At 48.3% G+C, this 23,514-nt stretch overlaps 1 protein-coding gene across 6 annotated transcripts in view; it reads right to left on the reverse strand.

Moving 5' to 3' along the window:
• mus81 (MUS81 structure-specific endonuclease subunit) overlaps positions 1-23,514 on the reverse strand; it is a 202,677-nt gene that overhangs the window by 175,521 nt on the left and 3,642 nt on the right. Inside the window, exons 1-2 of one of the 6 annotated variants that reach the window (XM_073031285.1) lie at positions 19,195-19,273; positions 11,577-11,789 (exon numbers count right to left, since the gene is read on the reverse strand). In XM_073031285.1, coding sequence (XP_072887386.1) covers positions 11,577-11,699 — 123 coding nt within the window. In that variant the 5' untranslated portion in view covers positions 11,700-11,789; positions 19,195-19,273. Of the gene's footprint in view, positions 1-11,576; positions 11,790-14,094; positions 14,276-15,597; positions 15,823-19,021; positions 19,038-19,189; positions 19,274-23,514 lie in introns of those variants that run through there. The other 5 variants (XM_073031284.1, XM_073031289.1, XM_073031288.1 and 2 more) reach the window with 5 other exon arrangements.

Consider the following 23,514-nt stretch of genomic DNA (forward strand, 5'->3'; position numbering starts at 1 on the left):
ATACCCTTAAATACCTCACCCAGTCTAAACCAAACACCAGAACCCTTGAACACCTTACTCAGTCTGAACCAAATCTCCCCAACACCCTTAAATACCCCACCCAGTCTAAACCAAACACCAGAACCCTTGAACATCTCACACAGTCTAAACTAAATCTCCCCAACACCCTTAAATACCCCACCCAGTCTAAACCAAACACCAGAACCCATGAACACCTCACCCAGTCTAAACCAAACACCAGAACCCTTGAACACCTCACGCAGTCTAAACCAAACACCAGAACCCTTGAACACCTCACACAGTCTAAACCAAATCTCCCCAAGACCCTTAAATACCCCACCCAGTTTAAACCAAACACCAGAACCCTTGAACACCTCACCCAGTCTGAACCAAACACCAGAACCCTTGAACACCTCACTCAGTCTGACCCAAATCTCCCCAACAGCCTTAAGTACCTCACCCAGTCTAAACCAAACACCAGAACTCTTGAACACCTCATCCAGTCTAAATCAAATCTCACCAACACCCTTAAATAACCCAACCAGTCTAAACCAAACACCAGAACCCTTGAACACACCACCCAGTCTAAACCAAACACCAGAACCCTTGAACACCTCACACAGTTTAAACCAAATCTCCCCAATACCCTTAAATACCCCACCCAGACTAAACCAAATCTCCCCAACACCCTTAAATACCCCACCCAGTCTAAACCAAACACCAGAACCCTTGAACACCTAACTCAGTCTAAACCAAACACCAGAACCCTTGAACACGTCACACAGACTAAACCAAATTTCCCCAATACCCTTAAATACCCCACCGAGACTAAACCAAATCTCCCCAACACCCTTAAATACCCCACCCAGTATAAACCAAACACCAGAACCCTTGAACACCTCACCCAGTCAGAACCAAATCTCCCCAATACCCTTAAATACCTCACCCAGTCTAAACCAAACACCAGAACCCTTGAACACCTCACTCAGTCTGAACCAAATCTCCCCAACACCCTTAAATATCCCACCCAGTCTAAACCAAACACCAGAATCCTTGAACATCTCACACAGTCTAAACTAAATCTCCCCAACACCCTTAAATACCCCACCCAGTCTAAACCAAACACCAGAACCCTTGAACACCTCACCCAGTCTAAACCAAACACCAGAACCCTTGAACACCTCACCCAGTCTGAACCAAATCTCCCCAACCCCCTTAAATAACCCAACCAGTCTAAACCAAACACCAGAACCCTTGAACACCTCACCCAGTCTAAACCAAACACCAGAACTCTTGAACACCTCACCCAGTCTAAATCAAATCTCCCCAACACCCTTAAATAACCCAACCAGTCTAAACCAAACAACAGAACCCTTGAACACACCACCCAGTCTAAACCAAACACCAGAACCCTTGAACACCTCACCCAGTCTAAACCAAACACCAGAACTCTTGAACACCTCACCCAGTCTAAATCAAATCTGCCCAACACCCTTAAATAACCCAACCAGTCTAAACCAAACATCAGAACCCTTGAACACCTCACCCAGTCTGAACCAAATCTGCCCAACACCCTTAAATAATCCAACCAGTCTAAACCAAACACCAGAACCCTTGAACACCTCACACAGTCTAAACTAAATCTCCCCAACACCCTTAAATACCCCACCCAGTCTAAACCAAACACCAGAACCCTTGAACACCTCACCCAGTCTAAATCAAATCCGCCCAACACCCTTAAATACCCCACCCAGTCTAAACCAAACACCAGAACTCTTGAACACCTCACCCAGTCTAAATCAAATCCCCCCAACACCCTTACATAACCCAACCAGTCTAAACCAAACACCAGAACCCTTGAACACACCACCCAGTCTAAACCAAACACCAGAACCCTTGAACACCTCACCCAGTCTAAACCAAACACCAGAACCCTTGAACACCTAACCCAGTCTAAACCAAACACCAGAACCCTTGAACACCTCACTCAGTCTAAACCAAACACCAGAACCCTTGAACACCTCACCCAGTCTAAACCAAACACCAGAACCCTTGAACACCTCACAGTCTAAACCAAATCTCCCCAAAACCCTTAAATACCCCACCCAGACTAAACCAAATCTCCCCAACACCCTTAAATACCCCACCCAGTCTAAACCAAACACCAGAACCCTTGAACACCTCACCCAGTCTAAACCAAACACCAGAACCCTTGAACACCTCATCCAGTCTAAACCAAACACCAGAACCCTTGAACACCTCACCCAGTCTAAACCAAATCTCCCCAATACCCTTAAATACCTCACCCAGTCTAAACCAAGCACCAGAACCCTTGAACACCTCACCCAGTCTAAACCAAATCTCCCCAACACCCTTAAATACCCCACCCAGTCTAAACCAAACACCAGAACCCTTGAACACCTCACCCAGTCTGAACCAAATCTCCCCAACACCCTTAAATACCCCACCCAGTCTAAACCAAACACCAGAACCCTTGAACACCTCACTCAGTCTGACCCAAATCTCCCCAACAGCCTTAAGTACTTCACCCAGTCTAAACCAAACACCAGAACCCTTGAACACCTCACTCAGTCTGAACCAAATCTGCCCAACACCCTTAAATACCCCACCCAGTCTAAACCAAACACCAGAACCCTTGAACACCTCACTCAGTCTGAACCAAATCTGCCCAACACCCTTAAATACCCCACCCAGTCTAAACCAAACACCAGAACCCTTGAACACCTCACTCAGTCTAAACCAAACACCAGAACCCATGAACACCTCACCCAGTCTAAACCAAACACCAGAACCCTTGAACACCTCACCCAGTCTAAACCAAACACCAGAACCCTTGAACACCTCACCCAATCTAAACCAAATCTCCCCAACACCTTTAAATATCCCACCCAGTCTGAACCAAAAAATAGTTAAAACCTCACTCAGTCTAAACCAAATACCAGATAAAACCTCACTCAGTCTAAACCAAATACCAGATAAAACCTCACTCAGTCTATACCAAACACCAGAACCCTTGAACACCTCACCCAGTCTAAACCAAATCTCCCCAACACCCTTAAATACCCCACCCAGACTAAACCAAACACCAGAACCCTTGGACACCTCACCCAGTCTCAACCAAATCTCCCCAACACCCTTAAATACCCCACCCAGTCTAAACCAAACACCAGAACCCTTGGACACCTCACCCAGTCTCAACCAAATCTCCCCAACACCCTTAAATACCCCACCCAGTCTAAACCAAACACCAGAACCCTTGAACACCTGACTCAGTCTAAACCAAACACCAGAACCCTTGAACACCTCACCCAGTCTAAACCAAACACCAGAACCCTTGAACACCTCACACAGTCTAAACCAAATCTCCCCAACACCATTAAATACCCCACCCAGTCTAAACCAAACACCAGAACCCTTGAACACCTCACCCAGTCTAAACCAAACACCAGAACTCTTGAACACCTAACCCAGTCTAAACCAAACACCAGAACCCTTGAACACCTCACTCAGTCTAAACCAAACACCAGAACCCTTGAACACCTCACCCAGTCTAAACCAAACACCAGAACCCTTGAACACCTCACCCAGTCTAAACCAAACACCAGAACCCTTGAACACCTCACCCAGTCTAAACCAAACACCAGAACCCTTGAACACCTCATACAGTCTAAACCAAATCTCCCCAACACCCTTAAATACCCCAGCCAGTCTAAACCAAACACCAGAACCCTTGAACACCTCACAGTCTAAACCAAATCTCCCCAAAACCCTTAAATACCCCACCCAGACTAAACCAAATCTCCCCAACACCCTTAAATACCCCACCCAGTCTAAACCAAACACCAGAACCCTTGAACACCTCACCCAGTCTAAACCAAACACCAGAACCCTTGAACACCTCATCCAGTCTAAACCAAACACCAGAACCCTTGAACACCTCACCCAGTCTAAACCAAATCTCCCCAATACCCTTAAATACCTCACCCAGTCTAAACCAAGCACCAGAACCCTTGAACACCTCACCCAGTCTAAACCAAATCTCCCCAACACCCTTAAATACCCCACCCAGTCTAAACCAAACACCAGAACCCTTGAACACCTCACCCAGTCTGAACCAAATCTCCCCAACACCCTTAAATACCCCACCCAGTCTAAACCAAACACCAGAACCCTTGAACACCTCACTCAGTCTGACCCAAATCTCCCCAACAGCCTTAAGTACTTCACCCAGTCTAAACCAAACACCAGAACCCTTGAACACCTCACTCAGTCTGAACCAAATCTGCCCAACACCCTTAAATACCCCACCCAGTCTAAACCAAACACCAGAACCCTTGAACACCTCACTCAGTCTGAACCAAATCTGCCCAACACCCTTAAATACCCCACCCAGTCTAAACCAAACACCAGAACCCTTGAACACCTCACTCAGTCTAAACCAAACACCAGAACCCATGAACACCTCACCCAGTCTAAACCAAACACCAGAACCCTTGAACACCTCACCCAGTCTAAACCAAACACCAGAACCCTTGAACACCTCACCCAATCTAAACCAAATCTCCCCAACACCTTTAAATATCCCACCCAGTCTGAACCAAAAAATAGTTAAAACCTCACTCAGTCTAAACCAAATACCAGATAAAACCTCACTCAGTCTAAACCAAATACCAGATAAAACCTCACTCAGTCTATACCAAACACCAGAACCCTTGAACACCTCACCCAGTCTAAACCAAATCTCCCCAACACCCTTAAATACCCCACCCAGACTAAACCAAACACCAGAACCCTTGGACACCTCACCCAGTCTCAACCAAATCTCCCCAACACCCTTAAATACCCCACCCAGTCTAAACCAAACACCAGAACCCTTGGACACCTCACCCAGTCTCAACCAAATCTCCCCAACACCCTTAAATACCCCACCCAGTCTAAACCAAACACCAGAACCCTTGAACACCTGACTCAGTCTAAACCAAACACCAGAACCCTTGAACACCTCACCCAGTCTAAACCAAACACCAGAACCCTTGAACACCTCACACAGTCTAAACCAAATCTCCCCAACACCATTAAATACCCCACCCAGTCTAAACCAAACACCAGAACCCTTGAACACCTCACCCAGTCTAAACCAAACACCAGAACTCTTGAACACCTCACCCAGTCTAAATCAAATCTGCCCAACACATTTAAATAACCCAACCAGTCTAAACCAAACATCAGAACCCTTGAACACCCCACCCAGTCTAAACCAAACACCAGAACCCTTGAACACCTCACCCAGTCTGAACCAAATCTCCCCAATACCCTTAAATACCTCACCCAGTCTAAACCAAACACCAGAACCCTTGAACACCTCACACAGTCTAAACCAAATCTCCCCAATACACTTAAATACCCCAACAGACTAAACCAAATCTCCCCAACACCCTTAAATACCCCACCCAGTCTAAACCAAACACCAGAACCCTCTAACACCTCACACAGACTAAACCAAACACCAGAACCCTTGAACACCTCACCCAGTCTAAACCAAACACCAGAACCCTTGAACACCTCACCCAGTCTAAACCAAACACCAGAACCCTTGAAAACCTCACCCAGTCTGAACCAAATCTGCCCAACACCCTTAAATACCCCACCCAGTCTAAACCAAACACCAGAACCCTTGAACACCTCACCCAGTCTAAATCAAATCTGCCCAACACCCTTAAATACCCCACCTAGTCTAAACCAAACACCAGAACTCTTGAACACCTCACTCAGTCTAAAACAAACACCAGAACCCTTGAACACACCACCCAGTCTAAACCAAACACCAGAACACTTGAACACCTCACTCAGTCTAAACCAAACACCAGAACGCTTGAACACCTCACCCAGTCTAAACCAAACACCAGAACCCTCGAACACCACATCCAGTCTAAACCAAACACCAGAACCCTTGAACACCTCACCCAGTCTAAACCAAACACCAGAACCCTTGAACACATCACCCAGTCTAAACCAAACACCAGAACCCTTGAACATCTCACCCAGACTAAACCAAATCTCCCCAAAATCCTTAAATACACCACCCAGTCTAAACCAAACACAAGAACCCTTGAACACCTCACTCAGTCTAAACCAAATCACCCCAAAACCTTAAATACCCCACCCAGTCTAAACCAAACACCAGAACCCTTGAACACCTCACACAGACTAAACCAAATCTCCCCAATACCCTTAAATACCTCACCCAGACTAAACCAAATCTCCCCAACACCCTTAAATACCCCACCCATTCTAAACCAAACACCAGAACCCTTGAAGACCTCAGTCAGTCTAAACCAAACACCATAACCCTTGAACACCTCACTCAGTCTAAACCAAACACCAGAACCCTTGAACACCTCACACAGTCTAAACCAAATCTCCCGAACTCCCTTAAATACCCCACCCAGTCTAAACCAAACACCAGAACCCTTGAACACCTCACCCAGTCTGAACCAAATCTCCCCAATACCCTTAAATACCCCACCCAGTCTAAACCAAACACCAGAACCCTTGAACACCTCACCCAGTCTAAACCAAACACAAGAACCGTTGAACACCACACCCAGTCTGAACCAAATCTCCCCAACCCCCTTAAATAACCCAACCAGTCTAAACCAAAAACCAGAACCCTTGAACACCTCACCCAGTCTAAACCAAATCTGCCCAACACCCTTAAATACCCCACCCAGTCTAAACCAAACACCAGAACCCTTGAACACCTCACTCAGTCTGACCCAAATCTCCCCAACAGCCTTAAGTACCTCACCCAGTCTAAACCAAACACCAGAACTCTTGAACACCTCACCCAGTCTAAATCAAATCTCACCAACACCCTTAAATAACCCAACCAGTCTAAACCAAACACCAGAACCCTTGAACACACCACCCAGTCTAAACCAAACACCAGAACCCTTGAACACCACATCCAGTCTAAACCAAACACCAGAACCCTTGAACACCTCACCCAGTCTAAACCAAACACCAGAACCCTTGAACACATCACCCAGTCTAAACCAAACACCAGAACCCTTGAACATCTCACCCAGACTAAACCAAATCTCCCCAAAATCCTTAAATACACCACCCAGTCTAAACCAAACACAAGAACCCTTGAACACCTCACTCAGTCTAAACCAAATCACCCCAAAACCTTAAATACCCCACCCAGTCTAAACCAAACACCAGAACCCTTGAACACCTCACTTAGTCTGACCCAAATCTCCCCAACAGCCTTAAGTACCTCACCCAGTCTAAACCAAACACCAGAACTCTTGAACACCTCACCCAGTCTAAATCAAATCTCACCAACACCCTTAAATAACCCAACCAGTCTAAACCAAACACCAGAACCCTTGAACACCTCACCCAGTCTAAACCAAACACCAGAACCCTTGAACACCACATCCAGTCTAAACCAAACACCAGAACCCTTGAACACCTCACCCAGTCTAAACCAAACACCAGAACCCTTGAACACATCACCCAGTCTAAACCAAACACCAGAACCCTTGAACATCTCACCCAGACTAAACCAAATCTCCCCAAAATCCTTAAATACACCACCCAGTCTAAACCAAACACAAGAACCCTTGAACACCTCACTCAGTCTAAACCAAATCACCCCAAAACCTTAAATACCCCACCCAGTCTAAACCAAACACCAGAACCCTTGAACACCTCACACAGACTAAACCAAATCTCCCCAATACGATTAAATACCCCACCCAGACTAAACCAAATCTCCCCAACACCTTTAAATACCCCACCCAGTCTAAACCAAACACCAGAACCCTTGAACACCTCACTCAGTCTAAACAAAACACCAGAACCCTTGAACACCTCACACAGACTAAACCAAATCTCCCCAACACCATTAAATACCCCACCCAGTCTAAACCAAACACCAGAACCCTTGAACACCTCACCCAGTCTGAACCAAATCTCCCCAATACCCTTAAATACCTCACCCAGTCTAAACCAAACACCAGAACCCTTGAACACCTTACTCAGTCTGAACCAAATCTCCCCAACACCCTTAAATACCCCACCCAGTCTAAACCAAACACCAGAACCCTTGAACATCTCACACAGTCTAAACTAAATCTCCCCAACACCCTTAAATACCCCACCCAGTCTAAACCAAACACCAGAACCCATGAACACCTCACCCAGTCTAAACCAAACACCAGAACCCTTGAACACCTCACCCAGTCTAAACCAAACACCAGAACCCTTGAACACCTCACACAGTCTAAACCAAATCTCCCCAAGACCCTTAAATACCCCACCCAGTTTAAACCAAACACCAGAACCCTTGAACACCTCACCCATTCTGAACCAAACACCAGAACCCTTGAACACCTCACTCAGTCTGACCCAAATCTCCCCAACAGCCTTAAGTACCTCACCCAGTCTAAACCAAACACCAGAACTCTTGAACACCTCATCCAGTCTAAATCAAATCTCACCAACACCCTTAAATAACCCAACCAGTCTAAACCAAACACCAGAACCCTTGAACACACCACCCAGTCTAAACCAAACACCAGAACCCTTGAACACCTCACACAGTTTAAACCAAATCTCCCCAATACCCTTAAATACCCCACCCAGACTAAACCAAATCTCCCCAACACCCTTAAATACCCCACCCAGTCTAAACCAAACACTAGAACCCTTGAACACCTAACTCAGTCTAAACCAAACACCAGAACCCTTGAACACGTCACACAGACTAAACCAAATTTCCCCAATACCCTTAAATACCCCACCGAGACTAAACCAAATCTCCCCAACACCCTTAAATACCCCACCCAGTATAAACCAAACACCAGAACCCTTGAACACCTCACCCAGTCAGAACCAAATCTCCCCAATACCCTTAAATACCTCACCCAGTCTAAACCAAACACCAGAACCCTTGAACACCTCACTCAGTCTGAACCAAATCTCCCCAACACCCTTAAATATCCCACCCAGTCTAAACCAAACACCAGAATCCTTGAACATCTCACACAGTCTAAACTAAATCTCCCCAACACCCTTAAATACCCCACCCAGTCTAAACCAAACACCAGAACCCTTGAACACCTCACCCAGTCTAAACCAAACACCAGAACCCTTGAACACCTCACCCAGTCTGAACCAAATCTCCCCAACCCCCTTAAATAACCCAACCAGTCTAAACCAAACACCAGAACCCTTGAACACCTCACCCAGTCTAAACCAAACACCAGAACTCTTGAACACCTCACCCAGTCTAAATCAAATCTCCCCAACACCCTTAAATAACCCAACCAGTCTAAACCAAACAACAGAACCCTTGAACACACCACCCAGTCTAAACCAAACACCAGAACCCTTGAACACCTCACCCAGTCTAAACCAAACACCAGAACTCTTGAACACCTCACCCAGTCTAAATCAAATCTGCCCAACACCCTTAAATAACCCAACCAGTCTAAACCAAACATCAGAACCCTTGAACACCTCACCCAGTCTGAACCAAATCTGCCCAACACCCTTAAATAATCCAACCAGTCTAAACCAAACACCAGAACCCTTGAACACCTCACACAGTCTAAACTAAATCTCCCCAACACCCTTAAATACCCCACCCAGTCTAAACCAAACACCAGAACCCTTGAACACCTCACCCAGTCTAAATCAAATCCGCCCAACACCCTTAAATACCCCACCCAGTCTAAACCAAACACCAGAACTCTTGAACACCTCACCCAGTCTAAATCAAATCCCCCCAACACCCTTACATAACCCAACCAGTCTAAACCAAACACCAGAACCCTTGAACACACCACCCAGTCTAAACCAAACACCAGAACCCTTGAACACCTCACCCAGTCTAAACCAAACACCAGAACCCTTGAACACCTAACCCAGTCTAAACCAAACACCAGAACCCTTGAACACCTCACTCAGTCTAAACCAAACACCAGAACCCTTGAACACCTCACCCAGTCTAAACCAAACACCAGAACCCTTGAACACCTCACCCAGTCTAAACCAAACACCAGAACCCTTGAACACCTCACCCAGTCTAAACCAAACACCAGAACCCTTGAACACCTCATACAGTCTAAACCAAATCTCCCCAACACCCTTAAATACCCCAGCCAGTCTAAACCAAACACCAGAACCCTTGAACACCTCACAGTCTAAACCAAATCTCCCCAAAACCCTTAAATACCCCACCCAGACTAAACCAAATCTCCCCAACACCCTTAAATACCCCACCCAGTCTAAACCAAACACCAGAACCCTTGAACACCTCACCCAGTCTAAACCAAACACCAGAACCCTTGAACACCTCATCCAGTCTAAACCAAACACCAGAACCCTTGAACACCTCACCCAGTCTAAACCAAATCTCCCCAATACCCTTAAATACCTCACCCAGTCTAAACCAAGCACCAGAACCCTTGAACACCTCACCCAGTCTAAACCAAATCTCCCCAACACCCTTAAATACCCCACCCAGTCTAAACCAAACACCAGAACCCTTGAACACCTCACCCAGTCTGAACCAAATCTCCCCAACACCCTTAAATACCCCACCCAGTCTAAACCAAACACCAGAACCCTTGAACACCTCACTCAGTCTGACCCAAATCTCCCCAACAGCCTTAAGTACTTCACCCAGTCTAAACCAAACACCAGAACCCTTGAACACCTCACTCAGTCTGAACCAAATCTGCCCAACACCCTTAAATACCCCACCCAGTCTAAACCAAACACCAGAACCCTTGAACACCTCACTCAGTCTGAACCAAATCTGCCCAACACCCTTAAATACCCCACCCAGTCTAAACCAAACACCAGAACCCTTGAACACCTCACTCAGTCTAAACCAAACACCAGAACCCATGAACACCTCACCCAGTCTAAACCAAACACCAGAACCCTTGAACACCTCACCCAGTCTAAACCAAACACCAGAACCCTTGAACACCTCACCCAATCTAAACCAAATCTCCCCAACACCTTTAAATATCCCACCCAGTCTGAACCAAAAAATAGTTAAAACCTCACTCAGTCTAAACCAAATACCAGATAAAACCTCACTCAGTCTAAACCAAATACCAGATAAAACCTCACTCAGTCTATACCAAACACCAGAACCCTTGAACACCTCACCCAGTCTAAACCAAATCTCCCCAACACCCTTAAATACCCCACCCAGACTAAACCAAACACCAGAACCCTTGGACACCTCACCCAGTCTCAACCAAATCTCCCCAACACCCTTAAATACCCCACCCAGTCTAAACCAAACACCAGAACCCTTGGACACCTCACCCAGTCTCAACCAAATCTCCCCAACACCCTTAAATACCCCACCCAGTCTAACCACCCCATGTCCTTTATGCCCCAGCCAGTCTAACCCACACTCTCTGTCTCCTCCTGTCTAACCCTCTCCCTTTGAGTACAGGAGCTGGAGAGACAGTTAACTCCTGAATAAGGTATGACGTGGGTATTAGTGGGACTTAGCAAACCTTCTCGTAAACGATTTGTGACTTGTGCTGCCTTTCCGCTGCCATGTCTCGCCACTCCACCAGCCACTGCAAGAAGAGGGGGTTCGGGCAGACCGGAACCATCTCCTCCCTCGCGTACTCCATGTTTCACGCAGGCCTCGTCGCCAGTGCACCACCGTCAACACCCCGAGCAGCTCAGACCATCGGGGAGGAGAGCGAAGCTTCGAGCCAGAGCTGGGCAGGGGGAGAGAGAGAGACTGAGGTTATCAGGGTGAATCAGCATCACTCCAGTGATTCTCTCCCCCCAACTACACGTCCTCCCTGTGATTTCCCCTGGGTTCTCCAGTAACGAGATCAAGCAGCACAAGAGGGAGCTTTTTCCTTCTGCCTGCATAATTACACACTAACCCTAAACCTAAAGCTGCCCCCCCAACTAACCTTTAGCTACAACCCCCCACAAATCCTCGCCTAGACACTCTCAGACCTCATTCCCTTCAATCCAACGTCACCCACGCGAAACATCAATAGTAACCCCATCACCACAACCATGAACCTTAAAACTTGTGTTAGGAGGAGGATGAAGATCCCAATAAAGGCAAGTGCTGGACCTGGTTACCGAAGGCGTGGGCCAGATCAAAGCGGCAGGGTTGCGTGATACTGAACCTCGAGTGATGAGGTCAAGCACAAGAGGGGTGATTTTCCCTCTGCCCGCACTTTGATCTGGCCCTTGCCTTTCATTCATCGGCTGTGCCACCACTTGGTTTCCCTGCCACAGCCCAATGATGTGCCGACGTGTGGGTTAACTGGGTACCGTAAATCGCACCATGTGCACGTCAGGTTAATTGACTCCTAAGTTACCCCTAGCAGGGGGTAACGAGTTTGAGAGTTGGGAGGAGTTTTGGAACGTGACCCGCAACGGGAACACAAGAAGCTGCGCAGAGCGGTGGGCACAGCCCGCACCGGTGTCGAGAAGGCCTCAGCGATCCCCGTCATCTCGGCCAGGCCCCTCTTCTGACTGCTGCCGCACATCAGCCCGTACCACCGGCTTCAGGGACAGATACTCCCCCACAGCCGTCAAGCTCTCGAAATGACCCGCGCCACCCTAACCTGAAACGTAAGAGGTTCTGCAGATGCTGGAAATCCAGAGCAACACACACACTGAACACTGGAGGAGCTCAGCAGGTCAGGCAGCATCTACAGAGGGGAATAAACAGTCGACGTTTCGGGTTGAGTCCCTTCATCGGGGCCCAAACCCTATCTCAGCAAATGAACACTGTGGACCGTCTTGTGCTCTCCCATTGATTAGACTCAGATTGTGTCTTTTTGTAGCAATGTCCTGTTCTGTGCAGTTTTTTTTAAAAATAGGGTGGCGGGGTAGAGATAGCACTCTACCAAAGGAGGTGTAAGGTGCTCCTTCCCTCCACTAGCCTGCAGGTCACCCTTGGGCAAACTGCTTAACCCGGGTCACATGAAGAGTTGATGGTCGTAAGGAGAATCTGGTGCATACCACAAGTCCTGGTTTGAATTGAATTGACTTTATTACTTAAATCCTTCACATACGTGAGCAGTTTACGTTACGACTCGGTCTACATGTGTAATTTATAGCAATTCAATTCAATCTGGTCATGCGAAATTGATGCCAAGCTGAAAATCTCCGATCAGCAACACACCTGGGGCGCTAAAGGAACTCAACAGGTCAGGCAGCGCCCACGGAAAAGAATTTCGGGCCAGGACCTTTCTTCAGGAAGAAGTTCTCGGCACGAAGGCATGAAGGGTCTCGGCACGAAATGTCAACTGATTACTCTTTTCCAGGGATGCTGCCCAGCCTGTTGAGTTCCCACAGTGTCTTGTGTGTGTGTTGCTTTGGATTTCCAACATCTGCAGACTTTCTTGTGTTAGAGAATCTCTGAGGAGCGTTGATAATGGCTGGGGTCACCCGTCTGCCCAGGAGAGGCAGTGGCAAACCACTTGCGCAGAAATATTTTCAAAGGTCAACCACGGAAGACCAAGACCGCCTACGTCATTCGACACGGCACACAACGATGACGATGTCGATATAATGTATGCATAGTTTATGTTTAACGGATTCTGTGCGTTGTCTGATCCAAGTTTTCCACTGTACCTCACCGGACAATAAACTTGAGCTGTGTGTGACAGAGAGTAGGTATGGGTGAAATAGGGTAGGGAGAATGGGATTACTCAACAGCCAAATGCCCTCGTTCTGTACAGAAACAAAAGTTAGTCCAGATTTACCACAGAACTAAGATCACTTTAGCAAATGCAAACTCGTGACTCCATTTGGGTTCAATTTCAACATTTAAAAGTTCGAAGTAAATTTATTATCAAAGTACATATATGTCACCGTATACAACCCTGAGACTGACTGATTGTTTGATATTTATTTATTGACTCACTCATTCATTTATTGAGTTACAGCGCATAATCAGCCCTTTCAACCCTTTGAGCCGTGCCGGCCAGCAATCCCCCGATTTAACCCTAGCCTAATCACGGGGCAATTTACAGTGACCAATTAACCTACCAATTTCTCTTTGGACGCGGTTACGGGGAGAACGTACAAACTCCGGACAGGCAGTGGCGGGAGATGAACCCAGGTCGGCCGTACGGTAAAGCAGTCTGCTAACCACCAGGCAATCACAGGCAATGCAAGAAACACAACAGAATCGATGACAGACCGCACGCAACGGGACGGAGGAACCACCAATGTGCAGAGAACAGCAATCTGCGCAATTACAAAAAAGGAGAAAAAAAATAACAGTAAATATCGAGAACTTGAGATGAAGAGTCCTTGAAAGAGAGTCGATAGGTTGTGGGAACAGTTCAGTGATGGGGGAAGTGGAAGAGGAGTTTGGGTAAGTACATGGATGGGTGGGTTATGGTCCAGGTGTGGGTCAACGAAACTAGGCAGAATAACCATATAACAATTACAGCACGGAAACAGGCCATCTCGGCCCTTCTAGTCTGTTCCAAACGCTTACTCTCACCTAGTCCCACCGACCGGCACTCAGCCCATAACCCTCCATTCCTTTCCTCTCCATATACCGATCCAATTTTACTTTAAATGACAATACCGAACCTGGCTCTACCACTTCTACTGGAAGCTTGTTCCACACAGCTACCACTCTCTGAGTAAAGAAGTTCCCCCTCGTGTTACCCCTAAACTTTTGCCCCCTGACTCTCAACATGTCCTCTTGTTTGAAAAAGGAAAAAGCCTATCCACGTCAACTCTATCTATCCCCCTCATAATTTTAAATACTTCAAACAAGTCCCCCCTCAACCTTCTATGCTCCAAAGAATAAAGACCTAACTTGTTCAACCTTTCCCTGTAACTTAGGTGCTGAAACCCAGGTCACATTCTAGTAAATCTCCTCTGTACGCTCTCTATTTTGTTGACATCTTTCCTATAATTCGGTGACCAGAACTGTACACAATACTCCAAATTTGGCCTCACCAATGCCTTGTACAATTTTAACATTACATCCCAACTCCTATACTCAATGCTCTGATTTATAAAGGCCAGCATACCAAAAGCTTTCTTCACCACCCTATCCACATGAGATTCCACCTTCAGGGGCCTATGCACCATTATTCCTAGATCACTCTGTTCTACTGCATTTTCAATAAGAATAAGTTTGGCATGGACTAGATGGACTGAAAGGCCTGTATCTGCGAGATAGCAGTCAATGACTACTACTGGGTTATATCTCATTCCCCTAGCTGGTGCGTGGTCTTACCCAGACAGTAACTACAATACCCACGCACTCACAGGGAGGGATACCAGAACGGCCTTACAGACATTTTGGTACCCCTCCATGTTCCTGTAATCTTGCGGTGAGGTACTGGGGGGGGGGGGGGGGGGGAGTAGACCAGCAGGTAGATTCATTTCCTCACAGATACAGTGAATCCGGGTTCAATCCCGACCTTCGAAAGGTGGCACCCATTCTCACCACTACCATCACTAAACAAATCACGAAGAAGGCACGGCTATACTTCATTAGGAGTTGGAAGAGATTTGGTATGTCACCTGGAACACTCGCAAACTTCTACAGATGTACCGTGGCGAGCACAGGATCAAAGTAAGCTGCAGAGAGTTGTAAACTCAGTCAGCTCCATCACGGGCACCGGCCTCCGTCGTATCCAGGACATCTTCAAGGAGCAGTGTCTCAGAAAGGCGCTACTTATTTAATTCAGTCAGCTCCATCGCGGGCAACAGACTCTGTAGTATCCAGGACGTTTTCAAGGAGCGGAGCCTCAAAAATGCGGTGTCCATCATTAAGGACTCCCATCACCCAGGACATGCCCTCTTCTCACTGCTGCCATGAGGAAGGAGGTACAGAAGCCTGAAGGCACACACTCAACGATTCAGGAACAGCTTCTTCCCCTCTGCCATCAGGGAGGAGGTACAGGAGCCTGAAGGCACACACTCAACAATTCAGGAATAGCTTCTTCCCTTCTGCCATCTGATTTCTCAATGGACATCTAACCCATGAACATTACATCACTACTTTTTTATTTCTATTTTTGCCCTACTTATTTAATTTAACTAATCAACATATACATTCTTACTGTTATTCCCAGATTTCATTATGTATTTCATTGTACTACTGATGCAAAGGCAACAAACTTCACAACATATGCCAGTGTTATTAAACCTGATTCTGATCAGGAAGGAGGGACAGGAGCCTGAAGACATTCGCTCAATGTTTTAGGAACAGCTTCTTCCCCTCCGCCATCAGATTTCTTAACGGTCCTTGAACCCGTGAACACCACCTCAATATCTTGTTCTTTTGTTTTGTGCTACTTATCTAATTTTTATGCTTCTTATCAACTCACACAAAACGCTGGAGAAGCTTGGCAGGCCAGGCAGCATCTATGGAAAAAAAGTCCAGTCGGCGTTTGGGCCGAGACCCTTCGGCAAGACGATTCACTTGTTTCTTATTGTAACTTAAAGTAATTTTTCAAATTATGAATTGCACTCCACTGCTGCCTCAAAACAGCATTTGTCAGAGATAATAAACCCGGTTCTGATCTCCAGTCTTTGTGCGAGCGTTTGCAGGTTACATGCTCCACCTGCGAGTGCATTGAGTTTCTCTGCACAGCCAAGACCTTCTTAGCAAATGAAAACTCGTGAGTAGACGCAGGTTGTTTCAGCGATTAAGAGAGATTTGCATTAAGTACGTGGATGGGAGGATTTCCGCCCACAAAAGGCTGCCGTTAATTCCATTCCTGCCACCGCCTGTAACGGGTTTGTTTGATCCGCGAGGGTTTCTTCCCAAATTTCAAAGACCTGCCGGTTTATCGGTTAATCGGTCATTGTAAATTGTCCCGTGATTAGACCTCAGTTAAATCGGGATTGCTGGGCAGCATTGCTCAAAGGGCCGATTCCAGGCTGTATCTCATTAAGTAGATAGATAGATTTCCCTCTCAAAGTTCAACTTAACTTTTCATTATCAAAGTACACGTATGTCACCACATACAACCCTGAGATTCTTTTTCCTGCGGGCATATTCAGCCAGTCTATAGAATAGTGTCTGTAACGGGATCAATGAAAGATCAACCAGCGTGCAGAAGACAACAAACTGTGCAAATATAAATAAATAGCAATAAATAACCAGAACCTGAGATAAAGAGTCCTTAAAGTGAGATCACTGGTTGTGGGAACATCTCATAAAGTGAGTGTAGTTATCCCCTTTTGTTCAGGAGCCTGATGGTTGAGGGGTGGTAACTGTTCTTGAAGCTGGTGGTGCAAATCCTGAGGCTGTTGTGCCTTTGACCTGATGGCAGCAGTGAGGAGAGAGCTGGCCTGCATGGCGGGGGCGGGTTCTCTGATGATGGGTGGGGAGAATATTTTGGGATCAGTGTAAATGGGTGGACGTTTGGCACGGACTCGTTGGGCTTCCTTGCTGCATCACCCCAGCGATGCTCCCTTTGAATTCCCAGCCCCAGTGCAAGCTGAAGATGGTATTTCCTCTAAGCTGCTCTGTGTCAGATCTGTCCAAGTCAAGTCAAGTCAACTTTTATTGTCATTTCGACCATAACTGCTGGTACAGTGCATAGTAAAAATGAGACCTTTTTCAGGACCATGGTGTTACACGACACAGTACAAAAACTAGACTGAACTACATAATAAAAAAAAACACAGAGAAAGCTACACTAGACTACAGACCTACACTAGACTACAGACCTACACTGGACTACAGACCTACACTGGACTTCATAAAGTGCACAAAAACAGTGTAGGCATTACAATAAATAATAAACAGGACAGTAGGGCAAGGTGTCAGACTAGGCTTCGGGTATTGAGGAGTCTGATAGCTTGGGGGAAGAAACTGTTACATAGTCTGGTCGTGAGAGCCCGAATGCTTCGGAGCCTTTTCCCAGACAGCAGGAGGGAGAAGAGATTGTATGGGGTCCTTCATAATGCTGTTTCCTTTGCAGATGCAGCGTGTAGTGTAAATGACCCCGATGATCTTCTCAGCTGACCTCACTATCTGCTGCAGGGTCTTGCGATCCGAGATGGTGCGATTTCCAAACCAGGCAGTGATGCAGCTGCTCAGGATGCTCTCAATACAACCCCTGTAAAATGTGATGAGGATTGGGGGGGGGGGGGGGGAGATGGACTTTCCTCAGCCTTCGCAGAAAGTAGAGACGCTGCTGGGCTTTCTTTGCTATGGAGCTGGTGTTGAGGGACCAGGTGAGATTCTCCGTCAGGTGAACACCAAGAAATTTGGTGCTGTTTACGATCTCTACCGAGGAGCCGTCGATGTTCAGCGGGGAGTGGTCGCTCCGTGCCCTCCTGAAGTCAACAACCATCTCTTTTGTTTTGTTCACATTAAGAGACAGGATGTTGGCTCTGCACCAGTCCAGAAGGTCCAGTCCTACTCGGGATGTCCCGAAGAACTTCAGGGCTAATTTGGTATCTTTGGAATTGTTGTCACCGTAGCAAACCTTGGCAGTCAATATGTGCACAGTGATTTGCCACAAGCTGAACTGTCAACACTCACAAAATGCTGGAGGGCAGGGCAGGTCCTGCCAAAAGAGTTTTGGCCAGAAACGTTGACAATAGCCTTTCCCACAGATGCTGACTGGCCTGCTGAGTTCCTCCAGAGTCTTGTGTGTGTTGCTCAGATTTCCAGTTGTTTGTGACAAGCGGGACTGTGATCAGGACAGACAAATCTTGCCTCAGTGACACCGGTTAAGGCAATAGAGTGCAACTCGTATGATGAAGCGCTTCCTCACCACCCCTCCGCCGGTGTAGCTCTCCCTCGCTGCCCCTCCCATGATGTGGAGTTCCCTCCTCACCTCCCCACCCATTGTGCTCCCTCCTCTCCGCTCTCCCTCTTCACCAGCCCTCCCATGGTGTGGAGATCCCTCCTCACCGCCCTCACAGTCCACTGCTCTCCCCTCCCACGGTGCAGCACTTCTATAATGCTGCGCTCCCTCCTCACCGTGCGGAGATCCCTCATCGCCTCCCCTCCCACAATGCAGCGCTCCTACCTCGCCGCCCCCCCCCCCCCACCGTGCGGAGATCCCTCATCGCCTCCCCTCCTCACCGCGCGGCGCTCCCTCCTCACCGCCACCCCACCCCCACCCCCGGTGGCGCGGCGCTCCCTCACTTCACCGGCCCCCGTCGCGTTGTCACGGTAACCGCCGTCTGTCCGCCCGTTCCGGAAGCCAGCCGAAGTGAGTGCCACCCTAACAACAGTCCCCGGCCGGCCGGAATGTTTATTCTCAGGACGCCTTCTTTTAGTTCCGCTGCGCCCGGGCTCAAGAGGGGAGCGAACTCTCTCTGCATTACCTGCGCGAAAAACCGCCACAAATGACTATTGCGAGAAAATATATGTTCAAAGGTTGTGGACAGATTGGAAAATAAATGATTATTAGATCAATAAACACACTGTCCGTCTGCCTATTGCGTAACTCACACTCTGTACATTAGGTTGTAGTCACCCCTAGTCAGAACATTTATCTGCAAACTAATTATAAGAACCCACTGTCTGTTTGTTCATTACAATAAAACGCCGTCCATACATTTCAATAATCCACGACTCACACAAAAATGCTGGAGGAACTCAGCAGGTCAGGCAGCATCTGCGGAGGGGAAAGAGCAGTCGATGTTTTGGACCGAGATCCTTCATCAGGACTGAGGAGGAAGGGGCAGAAGCCAGAATAAGTGGGTTGGGGGGTAGGGGAAGGAATAAAAGCTGGTGAAACCAGGTGAGGGGGAGGTGGGTGGGTGGAGGAGACTCGATGAGGTGAGAAGCTGGAAGAGGTAAAGGGCTGAAGAGGAAGAAATCTGATTGTAGAGGAGCGTGGATCGTGGGAGAAAGGACATGGGAGGCTACCCAGACAGGATATAAGGTGTTGCTCCTCCACCCTGAGTGCGGCCTTCGTAGAGGAGACCGCAGAGTGACATGTCGGGGTGGGAACGGGAATTAGAATTAAAATGGGTGGCCACAGGTGGAACAAAGGAGATTTCCCCCCTAGCATCTTGTGTTCCGGCGCCTGCAAAATTGCTGGTGTTCAACATCTACAATAATCCACTCCCTGGCTGTTGATTACAGAACCCAATCGCTATGTTAATCACAATTATACTCTGTCCACTGGTTTAGTACAATAAATCAAAATCAGGTTTAATATCACCAGCATATATCATGAGAATTGTGGTTTTTGCAGCAGCAGTCCATTGCAATACATAATATTAAAAACTGTGAGTTACAATTACGCATAAAAAGGGAAATTAAATTAAATAATCAGTGCAAAAAGAGACGGAGAAAGTATTGAGTTAGTGTCCATGGGTTCAATGTCCGTTCAGAAATCGGATGGCAGAGGGGAAGAAGCTGTTCCTGAATCGTTGAGTGTGTGTCCTCAGGCTCCTGTACCCTCTCCCTGATGGCAGAGGGGAAGAAGCTGTTCCTGAATCGTTGAGTGTGTGCCTTCAGGCTCCTGTACCCCCTCCCTGATGGCAGAGGGGAAGAAGCTGTTCCTGAATCGCTGAGTGTGTGTCTTCAGGCTCCTGTACCTCCTCCCTGATGGCAGAGGGGAAGAAGCTGTTCCTGAATCGCTGAGTGTGTGTCTTCAGGCTCCTGTACCTCCTCCCTGATGGCAGAGGGGAAGAAGCTGTTCCTGAATCGTTGAATGTGTGCCTTCAGGCTCCTGTACCCCCTCCCTGATGGCAGAGGGGAAGAAGCTGTTCCTGAATCGCTGAGTGTGTGCCTTCAGGCTCCTGTACCTCCTCCCTGATGGCAGAGGGGAAGAAGCTGTTCCTGAATCACTGAGTGTGTGTCTTCAGGCTCCTGTACCTCCTCCCTGATGGTAACAGTGAGAAGAGGGCATGTCCTGGACAATGATGGATGCCAGCTTCTTAATGATAGATGCTAACTTTTTGAGGACTCGCCTTTGGAGGGTGTCCTGGAAGCTGGAGAGACTCGGCCCATGATGGGAGCCGGCCCAGTTTGCAACTTCTTGCAGCTTTTTTCCGATCCTGTGCAGCAGCCTCCCTCCCCCATACCAGTCAGAATGCTTCCCGCGTACATCTGTAGAAACTTGCGAGTGTCTTTGGTGACAGACCAAATCTCTTCAAACTCCTGATGAAATATAGCCACTGCCGTGCCTTCTTTGTAGCTGCATCGATATGTTGGGACCAGGTTAGATCCTCAGAGATATTGACACCCAGGAACTTGAAGTTGCTCACTCTCTTCACTTCCGATCCCCCGATGAGGACAGGTGTGTGTTCCCTCGACTTCCCCTTCCCGAAGCCCACAATCAATTCCTCGGTCTTGCTGATGTTGAGCACAAGGTTGTTGCGACACCTCTCAACCACTCTCGCTCCTGTACGCCCCCTCGTCACCGCCTGAAATTCTGCCAACGACAGCTGTGTCACCGGCAAATTTATAGATGGCGCTTGAGCTGCGTCTGGCCACGCGGTCGCGGGCGTAGGGAGAGTAGAGGAGTGGGCTATTGTCAGCGGGAAGGAGATGTTATTCCCGACCCTCACGGACTGTGGTCTCCCGCTGAGGAAGTCAAGGGTCCAGCTGCTGAGGCCCAGGTTTTGGAGCCTGCTGATTAGAACTGAGGGTTTGATGGTGACGTAGGTGCTGCTATTGTCCGGGTGGTCCAAGGCCGAGTGGAGAGCCGGCGAGATCGCGTCTGCTGTAGACCCGTTGTGACGACAGGCAAATTTGCAGCAGGTCCCGGTCCCTACTTAGGCAAGAGTTGATTCCAGTTGTGAGCAGCCTCTCAGAGCGCTTCACCGCCGTAGAAGTGAGTACAACTGAGTGACCGTCATTGACAACAGACAATAGGTGCAGGAGTAGGCCATTCGGCCCTTCGAGCCAGCACCGCCATTCACTGTGATCATGGCTGATCATCCACAATCAGTACCCCGTTCCTGCCTTCTCCCCATATCCCTTGACTCCGCTACCTTTAAGAGCTCTATCTAACTCTTTCTTGAAAGCATCCAGAGAATTGGCCTCCACTGCCTTCTGAGGCAGAGCATTCCACAGATCCACAACTCTCCGGGTGAAAAAGTTTTTCCCCAACTCCGTTCTAAATGGCCCACCCCTTATTCTTAAACTGTGGCCTTTAAACTGAGGCAGTTCACCCTGCTCCTCGAGGGCACTGGTATAATTGTTGCCCTTTTGAAGTCACCCATAAATATATTTCCATAACCCATTGTCCATGTGTTGATTACAATAACCGCACCGTCGATTTACAATAACTCATATTCCACTTAGAAATTGCAGTAGTTCACTATCCCCACACTCATTGCACGGCCTGCAGACTGGTCACACTGAAGACCAGCCAATCCTGTTCAGAGACTCAGCAACGGGGGAGCCGGAGTTGACACTGCACACCCCCTCGTACAACTGTGTCCTGGGTTTCCTCACTGGCCGACCCCAGTCAGTTCAGGTTAGCAACAACGCCTCCTCCACGGTCTCCATCACCACCAGACTGCGTGCTTATCCCCCCGGCTCCACTCTCCTTACACCTACGACCGTGCGGCTAAACACGGCTCCACGCTGTGTACAAGTTTGCTGACGACAACGCTGTTGCGGGCCGAATCCAAGGTGGCGATGAGTCAGCGCACAGGAGGGAGATTGAAAATCTGGCCGAGTGGTGTCATAACAACAACCCCTCGCTCAATGTCAGCGAGACCAAGGAGCTGATTGGAGACTTCGGGAGATGGAAACCAGAGGTCCATCAGCCAGTCCTCATCGGAGGATCAGAGGTGGAGAGGGTCGGCAACGTCAAATTCCCGGGCGTTACTATTTCAGAGAACCTGTCCTGGTCTCGTCAGATAAGTGAGGTTACGGAGAAAGCACAACAGCACCTCTGCTTCTTCGGGAGTCTGTGGAGATTTGGCACAAGATCTAAAACTTTGACAAACTTCTACGGATGTGTAGTGGAGAGTGTGTTGATATGGAAACACCAATCCCTTTGAACGGAAAATCCTACAAAAGGTAGTGGTTTCGGCCCAGTCCATCACGGGTAAAACCCTCCCCACCATTGAGCACATCGACATGAAACACTGTCGTAGGAAAGCAGCGTCCATCATCAGAGACCCCCACCACCCAGGCCGTGCTCTCTTCTCCAGAGACCCCCACCACCCAGGCTGTGCTCCCTTCTCCAGAGACCCCCACCACCCAGGCCGTGCTCTCTTCTCCAGAGACCCCCACCACCCAGGCCGTGCTCCCTTCTCCAGAGACCCCCACCGCCCAGGCCGTGCTCTCTTCTCCAGAGACCCCCACCGCCCAGGCCGTGCTCCCTTCTCCAGAGACCCCCACCACCCAGGCAGTGCTCCCTTCTCCAGAGACCCCCACCGCCCAGGCCGTGCTCCCTTCTTCAGAGACCTCCACCGCCCAGGCCGTGCTCCCTTCTCCAGAGACCCCCACCACCCAGGCCGTGCTCCCTTCTCCAGAGACCCCCACCGCCCAGGCCG

Source organism: Hemitrygon akajei, chromosome 28 (genome assembly GCF_048418815.1).
Source record: "Hemitrygon akajei chromosome 28, sHemAka1.3, whole genome shotgun sequence".
NCBI lineage: Eukaryota > Metazoa > Chordata > Chondrichthyes > Myliobatiformes > Dasyatidae > Hemitrygon > Hemitrygon akajei.